This window comes from Lineus longissimus, chromosome 15 (genome assembly GCF_910592395.1).
Source record: "Lineus longissimus chromosome 15, tnLinLong1.2, whole genome shotgun sequence".
In the NCBI taxonomy this organism is placed as follows: Eukaryota; Metazoa; Nemertea; class Pilidiophora; order Heteronemertea; family Lineidae; genus Lineus; species Lineus longissimus.
In genome coordinates, this window is record NC_088322.1 from 16,110,864 (window position 1) to 16,138,405 (window position 27,542).

General features: G+C 42.8%; 2 protein-coding genes and 1 long non-coding RNA gene across 3 annotated transcripts; 1 reads left to right on the forward strand and 2 right to left on the reverse strand.

The window, feature by feature from the left end:
* Positions 1-329: 329 nt before the first annotated feature.
* On the forward strand, positions 330-23,317 carry LOC135499584 (thyroid hormone receptor beta-like). The gene is made up of 8 exons (XM_064790445.1): positions 330-1,164; positions 14,259-14,374; positions 14,730-14,871; positions 15,773-15,975; positions 16,839-16,928; positions 18,224-18,370; positions 18,557-18,824; positions 19,090-23,317. Exons 1-8 carry the CDS (start codon positions 1,017-1,019, stop codon positions 19,335-19,337), a joined length of 1,362 nt encoding a protein of 453 aa, XP_064646515.1. The 5' UTR covers positions 330-1,016; the 3' UTR covers positions 19,338-23,317.
* Positions 2,342-9,366, reverse strand: LOC135499585 (uncharacterized). Its single transcript, XR_010449309.1, has 3 exons — positions 8,958-9,366; positions 6,086-6,168; positions 2,342-4,384 (listed from the first exon to the last, which is right to left on the reverse strand). It is a non-coding gene; the product is annotated as an uncharacterized LOC135499585 (long non-coding RNA).
* A 467-nt stretch (positions 23,318-23,784) lies between the features above and the next one.
* Positions 23,785-26,982, reverse strand: LOC135499986 (uncharacterized). The gene is made up of 5 exons (XM_064791078.1): positions 26,892-26,982; positions 25,421-25,495; positions 25,059-25,225; positions 24,654-24,839; positions 23,785-24,334 (listed from the first exon to the last, which is right to left on the reverse strand). The coding sequence occupies exons 1-5, from the start codon at positions 26,904-26,906 to the stop codon at positions 23,992-23,994; spliced, it is 786 nt and encodes a 261-aa protein (XP_064647148.1). The 5' UTR covers positions 26,907-26,982; the 3' UTR covers positions 23,785-23,991.
* Positions 26,983-27,542: the final 560 nt, after the last annotated feature.

The following is a 27,542-nucleotide window of genomic DNA, read 5'->3' on the forward strand; positions in this document are numbered from 1 at the left end:
GTGCCGATGTAACATTTTTGGGTGTTCCATTATTTGGATAATTTCAGTGTTTCTGTGCTGGAGACAGAAAGGCCACTCATCTTTGAGAGTCAGATGAACTTTCCAATATGAAATGATCATTTCAATCTCATGGTTTATAAGATGTTTACATACATGGTTGGCTGAATTAGAAGGTACTTTCCTCACAATCAGTGTAAACAAGTATGTATTGACATATACTCGGTGTAAAGGATGTGTTTACATACATGGTTGGCTGAATTTGTTAATTATAACTTGAAATTGGGGGGGGGGGGGAATTGAACGTTCTTTGCCCACATTAACTAATGTGGTTGGCTGAATTTGTAAATTAAAACTTGTATTTCATTTTTTGGGGTGGGGGTCCGGGGAGGTCAATCAAATGTTCTTTTACTAATTAACTCATGTCGTGCAGCTTGATGGAGGACAATATGATAATAAAACAATAACCATCTCCGTCTCCCAAAACAAAGGTAATAACTTATCAATTACATCATCCGATAAGTCCCTGGCAAACTAGGCAACACATCATACAACAGGAGGATCGCGGGAGCACCAGAGAGATTATACAAATCACCCAGATTGCCTGCGTTAAGTTGTTTTTAATTGACAAAACTTCTCAAATATCATAATCTTTATGTGTAGTATGACTCAGAAATATTAGAACCGAAAAACAAACAAAATATGGTAATCTTCAGACCACACTTTTCCCACATCAATCACGGGTTTATCAAATCGTGAACATTTGACCCGAGCAGGCAAGGAATCAGGTCAACTCGCCGGTCTCGCCGTCTGTTGGTGACTGCAGTTACAAATATCTCAATGCATTGCCAATGCACTGAAAAACATGGCGGCTTCGAAGCTTCGAGAGTATAAAGTGACCTCATTACCACTTGTTTACTTCGTCTGCTTCGCGTGTCCTCATGTCACCCTCTGCACCAGGGTGAAATAACAAATTCTTCCAATTTCCACATATGATCAGACGAGTTTAAAGGAGAGAGATGGCTCCGACCACCACAAGGACGCTGGCAGACAGCACGAGTCTGAAAAAACCAAAGAAAGGTAGCCGGGAAAACGCGGATGGGAGAAGAGACAGTATTTGTTCAAATGTATCATCAGCAAGTTCAACCAGTTCCAGCAGTTCACAAGGTGAGTAGTTTTCTCTTAAACCGATTTTCTCCTCATTTTTACGAAACGACCTGACTGAGGACATAGGAGAATGGCGCCAGACCGCAAGGCGGTCAGCTTACCGAATACATTTTTTAACGCAGGGATTAAGGGGGGGGGGGGTTAAATTACGTGCAGTGTTTATTGTCCGCTTGGCGACCTGGCCGAGAAAAAATTAGATGAAAAGAAAATTCGAAAACATTTGACGTGTGAGTCTGGGAAATGTTCTATATTATGCTCATCAAATATTATTTCATAAGTATCATCGCCATAGCCTATTCGTAAACATTTCTCTGCCCAGACTTTATTCCATATATATACCTTCACTCTGTTGCAATTTTATGCAAATTATTTTTGTAAGAGGTTGAAAAAAGTTAGACCTTTGGTATGTGAACTACCATATGATGATTATGAGCTTGAAGAAGGTGGCCACACAAAGAATCAACAAGAGAATAACGTATGTCGCGACTTGAGTAAACTGAAAGGCCTATTTTGGTGTATTCCTCATCGAGCACGAAGGCACCGGCCAAAACAACGGAATCGTCTCCAAAATCACCTCATCAAGAACTGAGAGGGGCTCGCCTGCACATATTACTGGCACGGCTAAATCAGAATTCTGATTTTCCGTCATAAATGGAATGACCTGACAAATGCGGAACAAAATCTTTATGTTGTGTGAAATTCCCAGTGATATTTGTTAAGGTGCCAGCTTCCTTTTCAGATTCTATTTGGTCGCCATTTTTGTATTGATTTCTAAAGATTTTACGCTCAACCCGCTTCGCTTCTTTCATTTTCATCAGTATACTGAGTAAATTATTTTTTCGTTGATTTTAAATGTTATTGATCGGCCGTATTTGGGATATTGTGGCGATCGGATTTAAGCCCTCTCCATATACTACCAAATGCACTTGTTTCACTAAAAATCCATATAACCAAGTTTTTAGTACTGTAACATTACATTTCATACCATATAGTGGTCACTGTTAGCACGACCAGGCTAATATCACCCAACTTTACTTTGGCTTCAAAGTCGATTCCTCATTTCATATGGACTTTTAATTTAATACAGTGAACTTAGTTATTATATATTTAGATATTTAGTGTGATACTTTCTTACAACAAACGTCAGACGCATCCAGAAAAATAAAAAAGTAAAATGAAGAAAGCTATGACATTTTCTCTTGACGCCCATTGACTGTCTTCCGAGCCGAATGTTAGTTTCGTAAGCGACATATCTATTTATAGGTTTGTGACGTCACACCATTCTATAATTATCCTCGAGCCATGTGCAAAGTGGGTGTGGCTCGAACCACGTGTTTTGCGGAATGGTTGATGATACATTTTTTTCTTTTTCCGCGAGGAGGGCATTTAAAACTACTAAACAGCCAATTGTGCTGGACATGCGGAATTTTTCATAAATGTCACGAACTAACGATCAACTGATGACGACTACCCTGAACTATGGTATCAACTGATGATGACTGCCTTAAACTATGGTATCAACTGATGACGACTACCCTGAACTATGGTATCAACTGATGATGACAACCCTGAACTATGGTATAAACTGATGATGACTGCCTTAAACTATGGTATTAACTGATGACGACTACCCTGAGCTTTGGTATCAACTGATGATGACTGCCTTAAACTATGGTATCAACTGATGACGACTACCCTGAACTATGGTATCAACCATAATCATAGTATAAACTGATGATGACTGCCTTAAACTATGGTATCAACTGATGACGACTACCCTGAACTATTTTATCAACCCTATTCATAGTATAAACTGATGATGACTACCCTGAACTATGGTATCAACCCTAATCATAGTATAAACTGATGATGACTTCCTTAAACTATGGTATCAACTGATGACGACTACCCTGAACTATGGTATCAACCCTAATCATAGTATAAACTGATGATGACTGCCTTAAACTATGGTATCAACTGATGACGACTACCCTGAACTATGGTATCAACCCTTATCATAGTATAAACTGATGATGACTAGCCCGAACTATGATCAGCTGTGGAATCTGAAGTGCAGTGGCGAATGACTCGAACATCAAAGCCCGGTTTGATCATCTTTGCCTTGAGTTGGACTTGGATGCACTTCATGATGTTTTGTTTTAGTAATCGCAGGGGGTATGAGTGGGTGAAGGAGGGGCCCAACCTTTCATCAACATATCTGTCGTGCCTGTCAGCTGCCTGTGAGGTGTTCATCGCCAAGAAGTTAGTAAATAACTGAATGGTTAGTTCAGTAACACCTATTGTGATAATGACACCTTATCTGCCCTCAGGCCCTGGGTGGTGATGATGGATTTACTAGTAACAACTAGGGTAATCACAACCCTATTTCACAATAAACGTAATAAAGGGGTTCACAATAAAAAGCCTATGCTACGACTTAGCCCGGCAACTTAGTCTAGGTGACATATTGGTGACCCCATGCTTCAGACTTGATCCCTTTCAAAGGCTATTTATAACCAGAATACATGACTTAGCATACACTTTTTAGGTATAGTCCCACTTCCTACCCACTCCTAGGTATAGTCCCACTTCCTACCCATTCTTTTTTATATATCTCAGCTGTTGCTTGGAACTATTTAACATTTGATGCAACAGAAAGACAAGGGACAAAGGACTATTGGCAGGGGTATAACTGTGTGTGTAGTCGGTGGACATGGTGTTAAACATCATGTCTGGCTAGCCCAAACGTCCTTCACCTTAGTTCCACAAGCCTGCACCCCTTGAGAAGTGCACCAGTCCGTCGATCTGGCTGTGTTGACTGTTACATCATAGGAGCGCCATTACTCCGTCTGCCTTGGAACAATCAGGTCACGCTGATACTTGGAGACCCTGATATCCCCAGAAAGGGACCGGACCACATCAACAAGGGTAGCAGACTTCAATGGAAACATCTTCATAGCCCAGGCCCAAACGTATATGAGGAAACTTGGATAACCTCTTATAACTCAATCAAGTTTTAAAGTTCGCAGACGATTTAGAAGCAGACGATTTATAGAAGCAGACGATTTATTCGTGATGAGTGAAGGAAGTTATAGTGGGATGTCGTCTGGTAGTTCGGATGCTTCAGATTTCTCAAGTCGTTTGTTGATGACAGGAGCGGTAGGACAAGAACATCGTCATCTTGAGCATCATCCTGATGACCATGATCATGGCGACGAAGCTGAAAATAGGAAATCGAAAGGTAGGGGATGAACACAAGTGGTCAAGTGAGAGAGCCGGGAAGAAAGTAGTTCTAATGGCCATCCATGAGCTTGGCAAACCTTAGAGTAACCAGGGTAAACTTATCACATCGTTTAGAGGCCAAGCATCCTATTTGTAAACTGTAAATTTGTCTCTTCCATCTTTATGATGAGCGATTGATGAAGTTAGATTCTTTGACCAAGAAGAAAGTAGCACGTCTAAGCCAGTCAAGACTTATCAAAATAGAGCTAGACTGTTTCTCTACCAGACCTATATGTTCTCATATATTCCTGCACTGACTATCAGGTTACTATACCGCAGACGTAACGGTTTATGTTGTGTACCAATACTAGCCATGGTGATTACGTAATAACCGTCAATGCTTTATTATGAACGCTGAGGCGATATTGAGGTCACGGTGATAAACCAACACATTTAAGAAGACATGCAAGGTTTTTATTTTGAACAGTTACCTTTTCTAGAAGTTACCGAATATTACATTGGCTTGATTGTTTCTTTATCTTTATCTTTTCGTATTTTACATGTTTTAGTCGTAAACATGGAATAAGCCTAGATGATAAATAACTAATATGTCAACTTTCCACCACTTATATCGGTGAAAACTGGAACAAAGTATGGTGATAAACAGTAGAAGTTTAGAGTTTCTGATTGCACTTTCATGACTGGCATGGGTGAACAGTGTGAAGGAGTTTAGATGTCGTCAAAGCCTTGGTGGTCAACATGATGTTGTTAACCGACCTTCTCCGCTTGAAATGGTGAGAGAAATTCACATGAATCCTCTGTGTCGATGCGCTAGTCACACTATGTATTAAGTGTTAACTATCGTTGTTAGTCCCTCGGGTTGGAGTTGATCCCGACAGAGGTGATATCTATGGGCCAGGTTACCTCTCTTATTCCCGGGCCGGTTTCATGACCTGTTTCATGACATTGACGATTGATTGCATGAAGCCAATACTTCAAGACTTGAGGCGTCATCAAGTGAGCCAAGAGAGGCCATCGCTTTCAAACGATCGTGTTTTTTAGGATGTTCTGAACACACTTTAAAACCGCTTTGTAAGATCCTGGTAAAGTTGGCGAATTAACATTGCAGTAAACTCATCCATAATTATTTCATTTGATGAGATGACCTGCCTCATCATTCTGGCGTCAACAACAACTTGGAACGTAATTCAACCAGTTTCTCTCATAATGCTTCGCAATAGCCAAATAATGCATCCAAAATATGTGATATTATTAAAGCGTCATTGATACAGCAGACGATACATTAGCATGAAGCCAGACTATCCAAGATGGCCGCCAGATTCTGAGAAATCAGCAGCAGACCAGATGGATCGTAACTTTTGTTTCAGGAAAACTTGAATGAAAATGTTCTCGAATCCGACTTAAATTATAATACTTTCATTTCTACATGTCATTTGTTCATTGTTTTTAATCCATCCATCTATTTGTAACTAAAGCCGCATTGCCTTTTACTTAGCAAATTAGACACTTTGGTTGTTGTTGGCAAAGGCTAATCTTTTGTGCGATTGTGAAGTAAGAGTTACATATAGGTTTTTTAACCCTGACATTGGAAGGCATTCTCAAAGAGCCAAAGAAAGCCCATCAATTGCTTGCAATTGGTTAACCAGGCATCATACTTCGTTATGCCAGCCTCGAATACCTTATCCGTGACTGATACTCGCTACAAAATCTCTGCTTTGGGCATTTCTCTTTTTGGCCTTCATGAGACTTGGCTTGACCTTCCTGAAAAAAACCACAATTTTCATTATGTATGTCGTAACAAAATATATAGATGTCAGGTTGTTCTATCATTAGTAACACTATAAGTATGCTAACCATGTTAATCTATTGCGTAAGATGGTCGATTATCATTCTCACAAAGAGGTCATATTTCTCTTTCTGTTCTCATGAAAACGAATTCGAACTTCCTAATATCCATCCAATTCATAATAAATAGTGCGACATCATAAGAAAAACTACATTACGGTCATCATTGTTTACTTTCACGCTGGTATAAACCTATCTCATTTTATCTGTCTTCATTTGCGAACTGAGATCCTCCTTTTGAAAATCCACAGCCCTTCTAAAAATAGTTCCATTGTTTAGATGAAATTCACCAGCACTGCAATTTTTAACGATTTCTGAACTGGCTCAGACCCAACCTTACGTAACATTGGTCCATTCGGTAAACACATCGTCAGGATGCCTGGGTATTTCGTCAATTGCGTAACTTTTTGTGAGGTTACGTGGAGGTGACTCGAACTGAAGTAACCACGGCTAAAATAGCATTTGCCGGAACACGAAAATGATAAATAGCCTTTGGACAGGTGATGGGTGCAATTAGTGAGATGTACTTTAGATGTGCTTGTTATCACTTTATTTTAATTGTTTAGAAATTGAAGCAACGTCTGTTTAAAAGTTCAGAAATCATTTTCATTTTCGTTTATACTTGTCGGGACTCCCCATGACGTGTTTTTATGATATGGCCAAATCTTTTCTCTCGATTTCCCACCCGACAACCCTACATGGGCAGGAGCAGACAGCCCCGACAAACACACAAGTATCTTTTGCACTTGAATCTATTTTTAGAACGCGCGTGAACGCTGGGTAACCTTTGCGCTGGATTTTCAATTCTCATTGATATAAGCGGCTGTTTATTAATGAGCACTCAAGAGAGGCAGACGGTGCAGCAAGTTCAGCGAAAACTGCCCAGTACTAAATAGTGCGCATCACATGGCAAACGATTTGAACAAAACACACAACCTTGAGGATTAAGCGCGTAACATGTTTTTTGAACAAGTATTTATCATTCCATGAAGTAGTGTACGTTTCAGTATGCTAATGATTGACCCAGTTTTGATGTCACGTGACTGCAAACCAGACAGTCGCAGATGTCGATATGTGACGTCACGGTGCAATGGTGACCGTTCGTTGAACTCGGCATCTCGATAGTATTGATCCCATCCCACCAAGACTGCGGTATTTCGTGGCAGTACACACCACACCTTGCGCAAGATATTAAACTTGACGTTGTGGAAACCCCAAACCCCGTGGGGATGAACACAGGAGAGATGAATTTGGTGAATTTGCGAAGAACGTGCTCGAACTCCATTTGAAAAGTCCGCCATTTCGACTTTCTTGTCATCAACTGGATGGTGCAACATTATGACGCCGACAAGATTATCGTTGAAAAGCTATCTGCTGAAATCAAGCCCGGTTGGAAACAGTCTGCTTAAAGATTGCACCCCTTGACGACAAACATTTTCTAAAATTATCTGGTGAAAGAAATCTTGTTTGCATGAGTTTGTTTACTGCTTGCTCTTTGCCCGCTTTAGGACTTACAACTACAAGTAGACACACAGCCGACTGACCCCGGGTTGACCTCGGCCATGTTGAAACGAAATCATTACTGTTTAAAGTGGCCAGGTATAAGTACAAGGTCATTTAATTAGCATAATGATCCATAATGATAATCAACTTGCATTGTGGTGGTGTGTATTTGTGTGTGTTTGGGGGGGGGGGGGGGGGGGGGGGTATTTCCGTATGCGTTATCAAAACGATCAATTCTCTATGTCATACCCTTTTCAATTTCTCTTTTAATGAATGGATTGGCCAACGTCCAGACTTTGCTCCTGCTTGGTTGGCCATCTTGGATTTAAATAAATCTCTTGTCCTTTTGTTAAATCGAAAACTAAAGGTGATGAACACTTGACACAAGTGTACCTTGGCCTCCTAATCGAACCAGACAGAATACCACTTTTGGTACGCCGCTGCTCTTCCAGTTACCATCTTTTTCTCGACTCGTTCTTTTGATAAGTTGGATTTATTTCATATCACCCAAAATATGATTGATACTCGGGTTGATACTCCGCCATCTGAGTACGCCCTCTCCTCAAGGGAGCTTATCGTTCCATAATTGATGACATGAGGCTCAACCACATACACTGTCTTGTAAAATGATGCCAAACATCGGAGTCCCCCCCCCCCCCCCCCCCACCACAACTAGCTTATCCTGTGGACTTGGCTTGTTGCATAACATCACGATATCATGTGACTCCATCGGGACAATTGTTAAATGTCATGAACTCTTGGTGTCATCTGGGACAAGCTGATAGGTCGGCTGCTAATTCTGATCATGTCTCATGACAATATTGGGTCATACTGGTCAGTTTACAACAGCTTGTGATAGGGACCATTGAGCCAATAGAGAAGGGCTTATTTGCAAAACCAGAGCAAAAGGTACGAAATTAGCCGACGTCATTAGAAATAAGATCCTTTCTTCAATACATGTACAGTATCATAAATTATCCTGGAGCAAAGCAGGAAACTTGGCAGCCTTGCTAAGATAGCTCGAAAAAAACACTGGGTATTTTCAATTTAAAACTATGAAATATGGCTTTTCCGAAACATTTTCATACTTGAACAGCCGCTGCGAATCCACAATGTGCCCTTAATTTGACCCTACCAGTTTAATGTTTGCCAACATGGCAGGGCCTCAGCCAGGTCACCAATACATTCATTCAATATCTTACCTAACAAAATGGAAAAGTTGCGCAACCTCTGACGTCAGGCCAGACAAGTGAAGTCTGCAGACATTCTTTCGGCGGCTGAGGGCACAGAGCCACCTCAACCTGCTCAGGTCACCTTGACAACAACAATTCACCTTGACAACGACAACCTGCAAAAAATGATATCAAAATATGAACTTATCAAGGGAAGGGAACTTTACATGATTAATTTCATTCGTTTTCAGATTTTTGAGACTTGTTTGGAGGTTTTTTGGGAGGTTTTCTAGCGCGAATGGCGCGCCACCTGTTTTGTGTTTAGACGTGGAAGTTATGTAATAGTATTGAATGCGCCAGGGTTTTTTCAGGGCACTGAGACCAGGTAAAAATACCTGAGGTAACATTATGTAACCTCGGCTCTCTCGTCTGGTGTATATTGTTGCATGGTTGTACTGACGGGGCAGACGACCGCACTCCCCTTCTAAATCTGAGGTGGACTGCCCCGTTCACATGCTTGCTCGTGTTCAACGATTTTTATCATTGTTTTTATTTTTCGCTAGATTTTTAAAATAAATAACTCGGGGTAACTGGCAGACATGGTGACATTCCCTGGATTTGTTTTGCGATTGTTCCACAAATTGTAAAAAAAATACCAGCCTTCTGCAGGGAACACATTATTCGAAATTTGGCAATAGAATGGTAATGGTGTCTGTCGAATTCAGGCCGGCGAAATTTCTTTATTGTGCTGTTTCCTACCAACCATTTTACGACCAGCTGCGAGTCAAGCAGACTTCTAAAGCAAAATGATGATTAGTGGTATGGCAGTTTATTTCGTACGTCTGTACGTCTGTTGGTCTGATGTATGTTGTTGAACACACTTGGCCCTTCTACCCCGTGCAGGAGCTTCCCTAGTCTATGACTGCAGAATAACATACACGTCACTTTGCCAAACCAACCTTTTTTTCTTGAAGAGTAAGAAGGAACGTGATGCAAGATGTTCTGTTCAAGGCAATATCTGTCTATTTTAGATGTAAGTGTGTATTACTTCATAGATTAATGAAAAGCACACCCACCCTGAGAGAGAGATATGTCGGAACCATCAGTAACAAGTCAGCAAGAGCATTGAATGTCTTGCGATGTTCCCATAAGATACCATTAACATACCAGTATTTCAGACACGAAAACGGCCACCTACAGCTTAGCGTATTGCAGAGGAATGAACTGAGTATATTATATGATTATATCAGATACAGCTTTCAGTATTTCTCAATTGCTTAGCGTTTCTATTCCAACCTTTGCAACAGTCGAACATTTCATCTCTACCACGTGTACCGAACCATACATCACCAAATCCGTTTACAAAATCACCAGTAGCAACCATCATGCGCATCATTCTCGCGCAGAGCATATCACGTGGTCGATATCGGCCCAATTCGTGACGTCACGCATATATCATTTCGGGTGTCGTCTGAGGTGAGCGAGAGTTCAGGTTGCTGAAATATCAGGGCGGAATGAATCAACATCACTTGTAAAATCAAGGACACACTGAGGTGAATCACGTGATCAGGGATGGGCGCCTCAGTAGAATTCACGGAAGTGATGCATGTTTTTTGGGGCATTTTTTTGTTGAATAAAATGATTTGACGAATCACCCTTTGAAAGTTAAACTCTTGAACTTTGTATATTGCTTTGTAGTTCTTCTCGGCCTTTAATGGCTATTGGTGTGGCTTCTGCATGCTGGTAAAAACTAGATGTTGGACCACACTCAACTCAAGTTGACCTTCGTAATCTAGAAAATAGAATAGTCATCAGGAGAACTAAATTCGGGTTAGACTATCGGCCTCTCATATATTGTCAGGGTCTATTTATGGTAAGAGTGTGATTGTTGCTACACGGGGTAAGGTTTTTGTACTTGTTCGCGCGGGAGTTTAGTACACACATGTAGGCTACTGGTATTCGCCTCTGGCGCTATTTTTTATCGTCAAAGTTCTTTCAAATTGTTTATGGATCATCCAAAATGAAAACTAGGACTTGAAAAAGATTCAGTTTCAGCTTCCATCGTTTGGACCGTTAAAGTAAGATCAAGACTTGCACGAATGAGATTGAACGAATGTTGTTTAGGCTTCGGGTTTGGCATGCTTTTCCGAAGTTAAACGAGCGTACCCGAAGATTCCATGCATAAATAATGCCATTTTCTAGGTCGATTCATAGTCTCGAACCAGCGTGCATAAGAATGCGCGCCATCTATACGAAAATGATAAATTTCGGCCATCGTTCCCATTCTCCAGACCTCTAACGACTAAAGCTATGATGAAGGTTCAGGTAGACTTTCTTTCAAATCGATAAGAATCAAAATTGCAAGTGATGCATCAAACGCAATGGCAACCCAATGAAAGAATATCAACTGGAAGAAAACATACCTCATACCTAGGCCTACCCAAGAGAGAATAATAGCTCTCAGCGCTTCCATCTTTTGGAACCTTCGTCATGTCAAGTTGAAAGCCTCGAGAAACCAACCAATCAATGGTAAACATGGCCTTGGGGGACGGGATCATGAGATGACACTGTCCCTGACGAACCTGTCCCTGACGAACCTGTCTGATCCTTTGGGTGTGACGTCTCCTAATCATTAATCAACCGGTCGGCCATGAATTCAGTTTCATACGCCCAGATCTTCCCAAAAACTGATGCAAATGGCGCGTCTTTCGTGGTAAACTCTCGAATTTCAATCCACACATTCGCGATTGCAAATATCAAAACTATCTCCTGTAAAAACATTCCGTAATCCAATTTGATGAGACTGACTTTATTTTACAAATCCTTGGTGAAATGGAACGGTCAGCTTTGGGCAACTTGGGGTCTGTAAAAGCTGACAGTATCGAGGGCTGAGATTGACTGAGCTAGCATCCAGCCCTTCATTCCAAGCTCGAACAATTTGCAACTTAAATGATCCTAAAAAGCTAGAACATACGTCAGAAACATTCCCTCTCCGGTTCAAGCCATTACTGCGAGAAAAAAAGTCGAATTGCCATAACATTGCCGACTCTTAATCCATGTTAGTAGCCAGAAACTGCCGACAATTTTTTACAGACACAACGTCATCAATCCATTCGTCCAGAAGCCCAACTAGATGGCATGGCAGTTCAGAACATCATCACTTACTCTGTTCTCTCTCATGTTGGATAGGACTCAAATGTCCAAGAGCTGCTTACAGGTTTTGCCTCATGACAGCTGATCCTGGGCCAATTACAGAAGGCCTCTTCTTCAGGTTTCGATCGGCTTGAAGGCCTCTATTGAAATAAGATGTTTCAAAGATGAGCGAAATCCACATATCACGTCACTTACCAAATCTGAGAGTAAGCCCTGCGGTTCACCATAAATCAACTTTTGACAGCAATGGTCTCCATAACAACAAGCACGTGGGGAGGTCCAGATCGCTTTTCACAAACTGTCAGTTGCCAAATAATATCCGAGATCCTGATCTTCCACCAAATTTGTGGAGCTCACAAAAATCCGACTTGTCCCTCTGCTAGTTTTCGTAAAATGTGTTTGATGGGACCTGAGTTGCTCTATTATTGTTTGAACCACATGAGGGTATACAAGAACACAACCCTTTGGGTGACCCTGGCTGACCTTCTGACGTCACCAACTGCGTCATGAACACGAGTGTCCTCAGTTGAACCCGCTCTTCAAGCCGTTCCGGTGTGTTTATGTGGGTTCAATCCAGTGGAGTCTCTCCCGGGGTTTTCGAGGTCATTTTAGGTTGTTCGGCGGAGTTGGTCGTTTGATGGAACAGCCATATATCTACGTCATCAATATGTCATTGGTTCGGTCGAGGTCATTGCCCTTTCATGAACCAAGTGAGGTAGTCTTGGGTGAATAGTCGCTTTGGCTGAAGGCAAATCGACCATTGATGAACTGATTTCAAGAATGTACTCTTGTGGTTTGAATGCCATAGGCCTTTTAGATCATAATACCTTACACTACAGTTTCCTTGAACTTCAAGAAAAAGTCCGAAGTGAAAGTGACAATGCTGCTGGACTTGCCCGCCCGAGCTGACAGTGGAATGGCCTAAACAAGTGTATTTTGCTGATCTCTGACATCCTGATGACCAGGGCGAGCTGGGCGGGGCGAGACCGAATTGAACCCTCAAAGATGTAATCTGATCAGGATACATCCAGCATCGCGGACTCGATGTCCAAGATCGTCTGGGGGCCAAGTTCGTCGAGTTGCTGACGTCACAACTGCGTCATCAACATCTTATGCCAGTGACCTGTTTCAGGTTGGCCCTATCGTTTATTCATTGATCGAATATGACCCTACAAAACACTCGGAACGACTGTTTTTTGTCATCCGCCTTCTCGATTCTTGCTCCCATGGGTCGTCTTTGAGCACTGACGATAGGCGCCCTTTTAGTTACTGATTAGAGAATTAATCGTTCCCGGCTCATTGTCTCGGGATGAAATATTCCCAACCACACCAGCTTAGTTTCCACATCGACCGATAGGTTTGAAATGTTCCGAGTTAGAATGCCGGAGGAAGAAAGGATTCTACACTCGGGCACTAAGTCTCCATCGGATGACCTATGACGGAGATTAATCACCATGGTTCTACCATGGGCCATCCATGATTCAATGATGGAGAATCTCCAACAAAGAAGCATAGATGGACACCCAATGGTCGTATCTACCATTGGCCCTTCATAGATCCTGTATTGGTGACTTTTGCCTGTGTAATCAGATAAGCTGTCTGATGACCAATTTGTTCTAATTTGTGAAGTATCAGTTGACAGTTGAGTACATGAACACTTGGGAAGCTTTTAAATGTGATCAGTCCTAGCCGGTGATGGGGCAATAGGTTGGATTAGGTAACAGCTGACTTGATAAGCTATCAATAGTGTCGGTTGCTGTACTCTGGAAAAGTGGATCAAACTATCTCTTTCAAGCAATAGTATATGGCTGGTCGGATTAGCCACCCTGAGTCCACATGGAGTCGAGATTGATGCACAAATGCTTTTTCCCCGTCCGAGAATGGATGAACCTTCCCCTACGGTTGCCACAGTTATCTCCGCCATTGAGGTCACCATAGTAACGATAAGCACGAGTTCACTTGGCGGTCAGGGTGAAAGGAAACACCGCACCCATCCCTGCAACCGGCACGCCGAGGGATTGTTAGTATCATCAGCAGATATTGGATTCCCTGGGAGCCGGTCTGTTCATTTTAAAAGGAGTGGAACGAGGTGTAAAGCTACAACCTGAATCCTGGATCCAACGACCAGCAACAATAGCTTACAAACAACTGACCATATTACAATCTCTATCTTTGCAGGAACACCTTACATCCCGAGTTATATGGACTTGACCAATGGGCCGGAACCATGTGTAGTTTGTACTGATGCTGCCACTGGGTACCACTATCGGTGTATGACGTGTGAAGGCTGTAAGGTAGGCAGCGTTCCAGCTACAAATACCGTGGTGACACTTTGTCAAAAACCTGTCCGCCCATTCTTTCTTCCTCGTAAAGAGTTAGGATGCAGCAAGTATCTCCGCAGTAAATGTCCAAGATAGAGAAAAACTATATACATGTTATAGACGTGTCGTTGGCTGTGTGTTCTAGGCTAGTTCTTGAAGAAGCCACGAGAAAGAAACGAGCCTCCGATACACTCTCAGAGGCATGGTATTTGATGTCACCGTTACCGGGACACGTTATGGTAACAATTCCACAAAACTGATTAACTTTTGCCTCCGACGATGATTACTTGTCTTGTGCATACAATGAATGGTTTGTATCTATTTTCAGGGTTTCTTCAGGCGGACGATTCAAAAAAATCTCCAATACCACTGCAAGTGGAATAATAACTGTGTTATTGATAAGACAACCAGAAACCAGTGCCAACAATGCCGGTACCGGAAGTGCGTAGCGGTCGGTATGGCAACAGACCGTAAGTATATTTTACCTCTTGCTTCCTATTCTTACCGCAAATTTTGGAGACAATAAGTTGAAAGAATTGAAACTCGGAGGGTAGAAAGTTCGAGCAAGCCACCGAAGAATATGGCAGGTGTCGCAGTTGTTGGGCGAATGGCAATCCGGGTGGCAGTGTATTAGAAGTCCTGAGGGGTAAGGCCAATGCAGTTTGACTCGATTCTTCTCTTCAAGTAATTCCAGCGGAGTGCTTGTTATCTTTCACACGTCAGGTGTTAACAAGCCCTCTGGCACGGCCTTCTGTAACACTGCGCCTACATGTTCATTCGCACCCTTAGCGGGTTTCTTCGCTTTGGTGCCCGTGGAAGATGTTTTGGAATGTTCGGTGCACCTTTCCTGACGTGTAAACTCATCAATTAGCATTTTAATTTGTCTTGTGACCTTATAACCGATGAGGTGATGCCACACAAGTCCACCGACTGTTTCTCTTCTCCTATCCTGGATGCGGGCTGCTCGGCTGTCGCCTCGATGGCCGGATCCTTTTCTCTTTTCAAATCTATGAAACCTAAACTTCTCATTTCCAACAACACCGAGCATGAGATAAAATGAGAGAATAAAAATCAATAAAATAGTAGATATTTTCAGCGAAAAGCAAACTCCCCCCGTTAGTTCTGGCAAAACAAAGCAAACCTACAGAAGTTTTCATGAAAGAATCGTCCAATGTCAGTAGTAAAGTAGTTTTTGAATACGAGCGCTTTGAAAACGAACTCAAATTTAGACTTTACCAATTTAACAGCTGAAGGGCTTAAAGGCGAAACGATTGCCTTGCAGCCCGTTTTTCCTCGGAGCATTTCAGCTCACAAAAGTTTTTGGTTGTCGTTTTGTCTTTCAACTGATTGGTCTTGCTTGTCTTCTTACAGTCGTTCTGAACGAGAGGCAACGCAAAGCCAAACGAAAACTGATAGAAGACAACAGGGAGCGCCGCCGCAGCGACACGGTCAAGATGAAACTAAAACACGAGAGCTGCCCTCATGATCACCTCACCTTGGATGACAGAGAGCTGATTGAGAAGGTCAAGCTGGCCTATGAAGAGACTTCACCCAAACTTGTGAGCTACAGCCTGGTGTGTATACAATACCACACCCGCTTTTTCCCTACTTACTATTGTCATTGCTTCGCAGCCGGTGTAAGAATCCAGTTCCACGTGATGAGGGGTGGTGGTGGGGTAACTTTGCATTCAGAAAAAAGTCTGGTTAGTTTCGGGAATCTTTCCAATCAAAAGTTCCGAAATCGACATCCCCGGAGTGCCCACAAGAAACAATCAGAAAGCTCTATTGTGGAATTAATTTGCATTCGGAAATCGATAATGTCTTTGAAATTACATCTGTAGTTTTTGGGCAAGAGATCTGAATGAAAGAAAAATAGGTATATTCTTGACTACATGGGTCAAATTCAAACCCTTTTCGATTGTTGATGATTTGAGTGGACCTGGGTTCACCGTTACACCGACTGCTTGATATAGTCCCTTAGAATCGAGAATATTTTCGTGGCTTCTTGTATTTTTTTCGCCGTAGCAAACAAAATCAAAAACACTGTTCGTCAGCAGATTTTTCTCTGAAAAGTGAAAAATCGAAAACTGAGCATTTTCTAACCTCAGTCCATATTTCCCGCCCTGCTTCTTTTCTTTGCTTTGCTTTCCCTTTTGCGATTATAAGATGTTTTGGCTAGTATTGCATGCCCTAGTCAATACATATCTATGGTCTGATCTTATAATATAAAGAGAGTCAAGTGTGTGTTGCTCCTTGTCAATTTGGTGGGTCGTGTTTGAAAACAAAGAAAACTCCCTATAACCTCAGATTTACTGTATGGCAGACATTATCACATTCTCAACAGATGATGGTTTGAAGATTTTTCCATCTTGTCTCACGGTTAAAATTCAAGCTGTGTAGGCTAATCCCATTTGCTAATGCAGACCTTCTGTTGTAGGTTTCCAATGAGGTATTCAAGATGGCGGCATTGTCGGCCATCTTGCCCGCCTTGGATACTGGTCAACTTGGAACCTTCAATTATTATCAGGTATCCACTTCTCAAAATTAGAATCGAATCTTCATAGCCTGGCTTGGAATACGTGTGCATTTAATACAATCACTGTGTAGAAATGCGCTGTAAGCCGGCTCGGTCAGGCTCTGTTGAAACGGTTGTAGGATCAGACCACTCCAAAGAGGGTCATCCAAAAACAAGATGGCGGCGCGGCGGCCATATTTGATTTGGATTTGGGGATCATACCCATTATTGAAGAATCACTTGAGGCCTGCAACGCTGGATCAAGATGGAAAAATCTGCAAATTATCTTTCAAGTGAAGTTCGAAAATTATATGAAAAAAGTATGTTACCTTGTTTTACTCGTAGGCTTAGTGATATCAAGCGTTACCTCTCCATGACAATAAACAGTTGTAGCCATCTTGAACACAGGGGATGACCAATATTAGGAGTGATCTGATTGGGTGTTAAGCATGATGGTTATGGTACGCATTGTCTGATTGGTGGATTCGAGCAACACTAACAGAAAGGGAACGTGTATGGAAAAGGTGTTGACGAATGTGTTTTCGCTTGTCAATTATGTGAACCAGTCCTGACCTTAACAGTTAAATACATAACATTGTTAAAAACAAGATTGATCATTGCTACAGCTTTGGGAAAGAGAAAAACGCCTTTGACTTCCTCACTAACAAGATGTCTGATATGTATGAGAACTGCTTACGGAAGGCGCCACAAAGTTGAGATAATGACCGAAATGACCTCTAGATGCTTGTCATGAAACACGCATGAACCCAAACTGGTCATAGCATCTCCCGCCCACACATCAAGAAAGCCTTCTTGGGTGGGATGGACGTGTTCATTTGCTGATCGACATTTAGGACTTCCTTTCGAAAGTGGAGCGCTGTGTAAGGTGCAGGTGTCATGTGCTAACATTAACACTTCCACTGGGTCAACGCCAGCGGTCAATGCCCGTAAGCAAATGGCATGGGGAATGATAAAATGTGGAATGAATGGAAATCATCGGGTGGTGTCTGCGTCTTCTGACTATGACAGATCTAACAAACAAACATCGCAACTCGCGAAATCACCATTTACGGCTTTCCTTGACCAAAATTGACTTTGAAGTCTTTTTCCTCTCATCTGATCAATTGAGTTCTGAAGACTGCTCCGGCGAAGCAGGATTGGTGGCGTCCAATTGACCCATACGAAATTCAATTAAGAATGTCTATTTGTTTTACCAGCAACTGCTTCTTGTGAAAGGTAATGATTGAATTACATTTAATGTTGGAAAATACTTGACACAATAAAAATGAGGAATGATTTTCTTCCAGCCCGAGTGCGAGAGTCTAAAAGACCAAGAAGGGCCTTTCCCAGTGGATCGCGCGGACCCCGTGGTGTGGCAGCAGTTAGCTGAAGTCATGACTCCATCCATTGTCAGAGTGGTCGAATTCGCCAAGCAGGTACCGGGATTTACTGGGGTAAGTATTCAAATGACTCGAGGTGTGCTGCCATTGGCTAATCCATTGTTGGAGCGCAGTGAGCAAGCCGGGGAAGCAGAATTTGCCATTATTGATAGGACAATCTACCAAAATCAACATCAAATTTTGCTATGTAAAGTGGGAAAACTTTTGCTCGTTTAACTCAACAATGCTTTCTTTTTCCAGCTGAATGTTGACGATCAGATCCTTCTGCTGAAGTCCTGTTGTATGGAGATAATGTGTCTGAGGGCGGCATGCCGGTATGACCCAGAGCAACAGGGCCTCACGCTGCACAACGGCATGATGGTTAGCAAGCAGGACCTGGCCAACAGCGGTAATGGGAGCTTAGGGTTGTTGATTGAGCCGATCTTCGACTTTGCCGTGGGCCTAGCCAAGTTAAAACTGGACAAAACGGAGATAGCGCTCTTGGCTGCGGTTCTTCTCATCCAGTCGGGTAAGTGACACAACCATAGTTAATGGCGCCTGAGCCTACTACCCCCCCTTATTCCTCCGCGTAGGAGCGAATTAAAAGCTTTGTCCTACGAAAATGCTCGAGATTTTCTTGAAAAATGCCCAATTATCAAATGAACATTTTGCAAACTGACGGGACAGCGGTACTAGTTTTCAAACGTCACAATGTATGAAGAGTTATACCAGTACTGTTAACGCAGGCCGAGGCCTTAGTATGTTGTTAGCTTGAACTTAACTCTATTTTTCAGATCGTTCGGGTCTAAAAGAGCCAGAAGCAGTTGAGAAGCTGCAGGATGCAGTCTTAGGTGCTTTCAAACGATACATAGCTGAGGAGCGGCCGAGCCAACCTGTCCACTGGGCGAAAATACTTATGAAAGTGACGGACTTGCGCACGATCAGTACCCGGCATGCTGAGCGGGTGCTGTGTATTAAACTAGACTGTCCCGGTGAAATCCCCCCAATGTTCTTGGAAATGTTCAACGAGGGGAACAGCTAAGCTGAACAAGTCCGCGGCCGACTACTGTTTTATTTCATTGTGCCACCTGACTTGGTGTATGTTTTGATGGCTCGCCACGGACAACATTGGCAACCATGGTGACACATCCTGGATGTCGTCTGTTCAGCCATGTTATTTACAAAACGGGCATTGTTGAAAGATGTCAGTTATATCAACGAAGTATGGCCAGATGGTAGAAAGGTAACAAATTGACATATTATACGATGTTGTTATTGGTGTCGAAGATGTCATTGATTTTGTGCCAGGATATCAGAGATTCATATAGCCAATGTATCAATATGTTGAGACCAGTATCGTTAATATCAATTGTTAAGACCAGTGTTCCCGGATATCTTTATCCATTACATTCACTGCTATCAATATCATGTATAACAATTTGGCGAAGCCAAGAAAGCACCTTCACAAATCCACCCATTAAATGGGACTTCGGGCACCTTATGAAGGAGATAATCTTCAAATGTTGTCGCCGTTTTTGTAAGGATTGGTTGATAACCGATGTGGGGCATAAGCACCCAAGTGTTCCTATCAGCCGCGCCCCTGCACTCGGGGCCTCGGCTCGGAGTGTGGGAAGAAACCGCTCTTCACTTCCGGTGCTCGACTTGTGAAACCCATTGGGCTCCATCACAGAAAATGCAGGCGTTTCCTGGAGAATACATGGAGGGATGTGCTGGTCTGCCCAGTGATTGGCTGGTCCGTTGATGACGTCATTAGTAACGTCATATTTTGCTTGTGATGTTAGTATGGATAATGTAGAATGAAATACCTGTGCAATAGAGAAATAATCACCGTGGCATTCGAAGAAGATATAAAAAGTCTATATGTACATAAGAGGAGAATTTTTCTGAAGCGCATCGCTTTTTGTGTGCCATAATAGCAACCGCCTGCTAAGTTAAGCCCCAGATTTTCACCCACTTTTAATAGCATCATTTTGGCTCTTTGTAGCTTGGTACCATGTAATGGTTAGTCACAGGGAATGAAGGGTTTGCCTTCATCTCTTGTTTATACCCCTCGTGCGAGGTTTCTTACCAGTAGCCATTTCACAGTCGGTTGTCACGCAGTGTGCTAAATTAGAACGTTACGCTATCATCGCAACCTGTTTATTTTTATGTACAGTTCAAACATGTGCTGAATTATCCATAAAATGTAATATATTCTGTCATTATGCGACTGTGCTATGACGTCACTACTACGTCACGGTTCTTCATTGTTTGCAACGTAGGACGCTGCTTCTGGTATCATTTTGTGTTGTTTGTTTATAGTTGTATGTGCTCATTCGGGGGAGGTGTTTTGGTTGTAGAATGTTAAGTAAAAGATGAACGATAGATGAGATAAAGAAAGCGAATGTACAGATAGAAGTTAACATTTGGTGCAAGTGAGACCTTTGGTGATCTGGAGCACAGTCCCAACAATAGGTATATGGAAGATGTGACGAAATGTTCATTTTAGCTATTGCTGTCATAACGAGGCTGCTCTGGCGTCATCACCTAGCGACATCATCTTATATTTTGATGTAATACCTATCGTGATTTCCCACCCAAGGTCTGACTTGTTGACTGAATGAAAGAGAGAATTAGAATGAAGTGTTAGAAGGACATGCTACCTTTAAATGAAACGAGATGTGACTGAGTGTTGTGAACTGCACATTCTTAAAACCTGAGGGTACAGTTCTGTGCATCAAGACGTTTTGCATTGTGCGATTTCTGTGTCTCAAGGACGCCATCTCAAACAAGTCCAGGGGCGAATTGGGGGAAAGGAGGACTGACTTTGATTAGTTTATTTCGTAGATTTCCAAATTTGGTTCTTACGAATGATTTTGTTAAGTGTATCCAATGCGTGTATAAAAGTAGATGAAACTAGGTCGTCTTGAATAGTCATTTTGAATAGTACCGGTAATGAATAAACGAAGTGAAAGGTTCCGAATGCGAGTTGTAAAAACAATGCTTGAACGGCGTTTTCTATTCTTCCCGAGGACACCAGTTTGACTGTCATCAGAGATATACACCAGCCTATGTATCAACCAAGCGAGCACTTCACAAAGGGCCATCATGATATTCGAGTGTTTTATTTCCTAATCAAAGTTTTCATCAAGCTTCCCAGAGCATTGTTAGAAAAATGAACCAATCAGAACGCGTTTTTGTGACAACAGGTCCAATTGACTTCCAATTGACTGACAATCGGTAGCGCTCAACTCTGCTGTTGCGAGTCTGTGATTGTGAATGAACCAATCACATTGCGTCATTATGGTGGAAAGAACAACTTGCTGTTGATCATGGTTAAGTTGTCACGGATGGTAATCCGTCTTATTGTTTGAGCCTATACATGTATATTGGCTTTGCGTTGGTCTTGTTGATGTATATCTGATTGGTAACCTTGGGATAGGACGGCATCACCTTCATTATCCATTAACCATTCTACATTGAAGTCGTACGCAAACAAATGTACAAAGGAAATCTTATTGAACATTTCATATATATATTGTAATTATAGAATTATTGTATTATACTCCTATAAGGACTCCACTTGTAAGAATTATGTTCATTGTGTAATATATAAATTGATTTTGGAAAGAAAACTTGTGTGATAACACTACAAATGGCGAGTCAAACTCTGTGGTAGCCATGTTTATGTCATGTGACATGTGCAATAGTCACATGACCTGTGATCGCTGGTTTTGGTCTCGTGGTCAAAGATGGTGTCGTCTGAAATCCTAATTAGGAGATGCTGAAGAAAATACCGACTCCACTTATGACCATGTCGATCACGCTTACTTATATAACCTACTAATAGTCCGTCATTACAATGTATGTACACACTTAGACTCGTTTTGACGTTGGGAATGACATGTTTTTCTAGCATACCGAGATTTCAAAAAGGTTTTTTGATGGGATAGGGGAAATTCTTTGGGAGAGTTTCACATTTTGTGCCATTCGAAACAGTTTAGAAGGAATGTGGTGTGTTTTAGAATATGTCATTGTCTCATCGCCGAGAGTCAAATGTGTACTGAGAATGGATTCATTGGGCATTAAAGTTTCTCAACGTCTATATCTATCTGGTCCCCAAGGGCAAGTCTTCATACTATCGTGTGCTAATATGGTTCGTGTGAATTGGACTTGGGGATGAGGTTAGCCTTGAGTGTTTTGGGTCACCCTGTATTGGCCAGTCTTACTATAATCTATATCTGAGTGCCATTAGATAAAGACCTCACTCTTTTCGGTCTAATAAATTAGCATTTGAAATGCATGGTCCAATGTGCTTGGGTTCTTGGTTCCACTCGTTTCTCTGTTAGGGTTGGGTGGGGGCAAATGATAATATAAAACGAGATGGTGTTTGAAAATCTGTATACTTCTTAAGTGTCAAATCTGGCGTAAACGAAATGCCCTTCAATTATTTTGCATGCAGAAGTACAGTACTATTTGTAGTGGTTTTTTGACGTTGGTATTTTAAGTCGGTTTTGTCTAAAGGTAGAATAGGTGGATATGCTTTTAGGAATATTACATTTTAGGGGATGCGATGTGACTTTAAATTACCAAACAGCTGCAAGAAGAGGCCCAAATGTCTACACCATGCCTCAAAGAGGGAGTTTGGGGAAATACATTATTTACCATTTTGAAACTGTTCCGTTCTGATAACGTTTAAATTAAAATATTCTTTGAGAATACCCTGACAAAGATTTGTTTTTACATATTACTTGAAGCTCTTAAAGAGTGATGTCGGTTATGTACATGTACCTCACACGGGCTGTATTATTTACGGGGAAGAATCATCGAACATTATCATCGGTGGAAAGTAGCTTTTACATTTTCTTCTGGTTCCTCAGTCGCATCGCTCCCCCTATCGGCAGTTGCTTTCTTCAGAAATGTAAGAGAATTGTTGTGGGTCTTCGTACTTGTAATGTGTACAACACAACATAGTGGCCATATTATGTAGTTTAGGTTTTGCATATTATATCCAGTGTAAGATAAGTGAAGTTACAAACTACCGCCATCTTCGTCTTCCTTCTTTTGCACTTGACTCGCCATTGATTTTGACCTCGCCATTGACCTTGACCTTGACGTTAAAGAGGATAGGATCTTCCGGAGAATGGCGATCAGCCATTCTTCTATTCTCGAGGTGGCTTGAAGGATATTCTCTGCCTACATGCTCTCTTGTTTACATGTGCTGTTCGCATTGGTTGAGGTAGAGGTTGAGGTTGAGAAGGGTTCTGATGCCGTACATGGAGTGCCTCTGGTGCCCGGAGTTCCCTGAGCTTGTTCAAGTTGGCCAATTGAAAAGCTTGGGCTGGTCTTCAAGAGAACAGTGTTTTATATGAGCTCCTGCTCCGGCCTCTTTTGATAAGATAATGGAGTTCGCCGACAGTGAAAACCAGGAAAATAACAATGTAATAATAAAGTTTTTTATTTATTCAAAATTTGGCCCGTCGAGTGTATGCAAAACAATGCATTACATACGCAGTGTACGCAGGCCTTAAAATGTGTCAAAGGGGCCGAGTGCTTAAGGATCCATCCCTTGGATGGTATGTATGAAAAACTACCGTGGCTCAAGTCAGTGGACCGGCCTCGTTCCTCAACCTAGAGGAAGAACGACAATGATAACGGACTGCATGAGTCTAAACCACCCATGATCTATTCATTATCTACTCCGTCTTCTCGTCGAAAGAAACCTTCTTGTCTTTCAAATGGTCCTCGTCCAATCCACCATCAGAGTTACTCAGATGCAAGCTAACATCCCCTTCAAGTAAACCATTCGGCTCAGCCCAAATATCCTCATTCGGAACGGACCTCCTTGGCGTAGCGTTCCGGTTCCGGACGCCATGTTTCCTTTGCAGCTCCTCTTTGAGCTTCAGTTCCTGTAGCTTGGTGTTCTGATCCTGTCTCCGGAGGCCGCACAGCTTCATGTTCTCTCGAATGACTCTGTCAATCTGCTCCTTCAGGACGAGATTGTCCTTCTTTAGGTCGTCATAGTGCTCGCCTTTGTAGCTGGAAAGGAGACAGAGTTGAGCTGAGCTGAGAGAGAGAATGTGATATCACGTAGAGACGTACTACTAAAGACAATAGCACAACCTGACTAGAGCAGACAGCCCTCTAGGTCCCGACGCTCTCACTTACTGACGTCGCATGTGCCTACAGATGTAGCAAATACATAGGCAGACAGGGTGGAAGGATGGATTACCGCGAGGATGACCCACAAAGACTAGACGTATGAGGTTGGGACAAAAACCAAACCAAACAAAAGGCCATCGACTTCTCACGGACAGAGACGCAGAACATGGATGAAACACTGCTGTACGCTACCTACCCTTGTAGCTCCTTGATCAGATTGTAGTTGTCCGTCTGTGCCTTCTTCAGTTGGTTCCTCACGATCTCCAGCTCCCTGTCCTTCTCATGCAGCAGCACATTCAGCCGCTGGAGTTGTTGTCCCGGCGAGGAGTAACTCGTGGACTCCTCCGAGTTTAGGGGTTTGTCCCACTTGAAACTGGCGCCCCTGCAATGAGATTAGTTAAATGACCATCAGGCAATGGCGAGAGCGCATTGTCCTTTCGTTCATCCGCTGAAGGACACCTCTCTCCGAAAGACACCAAGGTCGTACAGTCGCATATACTAGTAAATCCGCTGCACTGTATGTGTAGGCTGAGCGGAGCTATGGACTGTCGCCACATTGCGTTCTGCACTCACTTGGCTCAAGACTCATTCGCGCACTCACCTGTCCTGTTTGGGGAAGTTAGGTGTCTTCCAGTTCGCCCTCCTGTCGCTGGGCTCCCTGCCTTTGCTGGAGAATGGCCGCCTGATGATGGGCACCTCCTCGAAAGGCTGCTCGGAGATGCTGACTACATCCGGCTCTTTCTCCATGTCGAGGTTTACATGGATGTTCTGGAAGAATATAGAAGACAGCTAGAGAGACCATGAGTTTTTAAGAGGAGAAACAGTGGAAAACGTATCAATCTATCTCACAGCGTTCTCCAACAATGATGGGAAACACTAACGGAGACGCTATACCCGACTGAACCGTCCCCTGAATCTCCGTACGATAACTGACGTAGCTGTATAATACATGTATGTACCTACCGATTTGTTGACCTTGAGGTCCTTCTGTCGACCATCAAAGTCTTGTTGGATCTTACTCTGCCGGCGTTTGCTCACCTGAAAGTCAGTGCAAAATGGGTTAGGATTTATGTACAGCACGTATGGTTCCCATTGGTTTGTCAACTCAGGTGACAACAACTGTCCGTGTTGTCAACGTGTGAGACAGTAGCTTTGTCTTGGAGCAGTACAGCGGAAAAGAAGGCAGTCGTGACAGGGTCTCATCTTACCATTCCGTAGCAACATGCCAGAGACATGCTCCATTCAAATCCATGACATCATTGGAGACGAAGTCGTATTGTTCCAAGCGATCACATTAAACTGCCACACCACCAGGCAATACGAATGAAGAGATGTGGAGGTTCTTTCTCATTGGAGAGAAGTCCTCTCTCGTCACATGAAACGGAGCGAGAACTCAGCACCGGGTATGTGTGGGTTGAATAAACCTGACCAAAGCATTCGTCGCGGATTTGTTGACCAAAGCTACCAAATGCATGGGTAGGTGCATGGGTAGCCTCATGTTAATCGTCTTAATGCAAAGCTGGCTTTCCTTTCATTGAAGTAGACTTGGCCAATCCTCTTGTTCAATGTGACTACAAGTTCGACCAATTAGCATAAACGAGGTCCTATTCTCGATGCAATACACGTCCCTAAAGAAGATGAAAGACACTTCCTACTGTGATGACAATTCGTTAGATGGAGGACGTAAGTCATAGTCACAAACTCCAATAACTAAGCGCGTTGTTATTGAAACACAATGATTTAGTTGCGCGTCATGACACCAAGTGCAAATGAATACTGTAAGTGTTTCCTTGAGCCGTCCATCTCAAATAATCTCAATGATGGCGTTGGTTCATGCACGCCGCCAGGGTTACCGATTCCATCCCAGACCAGGCTTAAGACGGCTCAGTGAAACTCTCATAGTAGGTATATAGGGATAGGTGATGATATGACTGGCTATTGTCGTCAACGGAAATCGCGTGCATGATGAATCCGAGTGAAATCGGACTATTTGACTCCGACGTCACCAAATTGTCAGAAAGGTGGCGGAGGATGACAGACGTACAGATGTGAAACAAGGTGTGGATGATACGGAATGATGTGCACACGAGCAACACAGCAATCTCCAGCCTTCTACCTTGGTCGCCTCTGGCCTCTCTTTGATGTCCCCTGACCATCCCTTGTCCTTCTCAAAGGTCACCTTATGCAGGTTCACCTTCGGAATCTTACTGAACTGAAGAAAGACATGAAGACGGGACATCTTATTTCCCAGTTAAAGGAGGAGTGGGATAAGTCGTACACCCATGAGTGACACTGGGTGGCGCTTCACCGAGTGCTATGCGAGGGTGAAATGATAAGCAGAACAACCAGTCTGCCATGCCTCGGAAAAATACTGATGTGACATCATCACAGGAACAATAACTGGGGGGACTTCCTTTAACCTCAGTTTTCTCACCGTAGTCAGAGCCATGATCTTGGTGACAGTGCCCTGCCAGCCTCGCGTTGCGTTGTCGAAACGGATCCGGTCCCAGCCTTTCTTTCCGGCAGATTCCTGAAAGTATACGCAACCATGATAAATAAAGAGGTTTCGGACGTGTACGTTCATGGTTTCGGACAGAGACAGAAAGGAAGTTTCGTGAAGATAAATACGCCGGTCTTCTCTTGAAGTGTTACTTCTAAACGGACGGAGGTTGCCACCACTTCCCGAGAGATTGGGACCATTGTGTTGCCATTTCGGTGACAGAATTAAAGATTACTCACTGGCTTTATGGCAGCTTTAATGATACTGTTCTTGGTCTCGAATTCTGACTTCAAAGTTGACGCCCTCTTGATGAGTCTCGGTCTGTCGTCGGTCACGTGGACACTTTTAACGGCGCGTTCCCACGACACGCGGGCCGCCATCTTGGAACAACGTCGTCCGCTGAAATGAAAATGGGGGAGGGTTAATCAGTAATAAATACCTGATTTAATGAATAAGTGGATCAGTCCTTGGGAAGGATCTGAAGACACAGTCACAACCACTCCCTCACATCATCTTGTTAAATGGACAACTTCGTCCATACGATTCTTGCGGTAATCGACGGCACATCTTCTGTAAGGTACTTAT

Coding starts and splice junctions, on each gene's coding strand:
- LOC135499584 (XM_064790445.1), top strand. CDS start 1,017: ATGGCTCCGACCACCACAAGGACGCTGGCAGACAGCACGAGTCTGAAA. Junction 15,976..16,838: donor AACTTGTGAGCTACAGCCTG/GTGTGTATACAA, acceptor CTTCTGTTGTAG/GTTTCCAATGAGGTATTCAA. Junction 18,825..19,089: donor GGTTCTTCTCATCCAGTCGG/GTAAGTGACACA, acceptor TCTATTTTTCAG/ATCGTTCGGGTCTAAAAGAG.
- LOC135499986 (XM_064791078.1), bottom strand. Junction 25,226..25,420: donor ACCTCAAGGTCAACAAATCG/GTAGGTACATAC, acceptor ATATTCTTCCAG/AACATCCATGTAAACCTCGA. Junction 24,335..24,653: donor CTGATCAAGGAGCTACAAGG/GTAGGTAGCGTA, acceptor TCTCCTTTCCAG/CTACAAAGGCGAGCACTATG.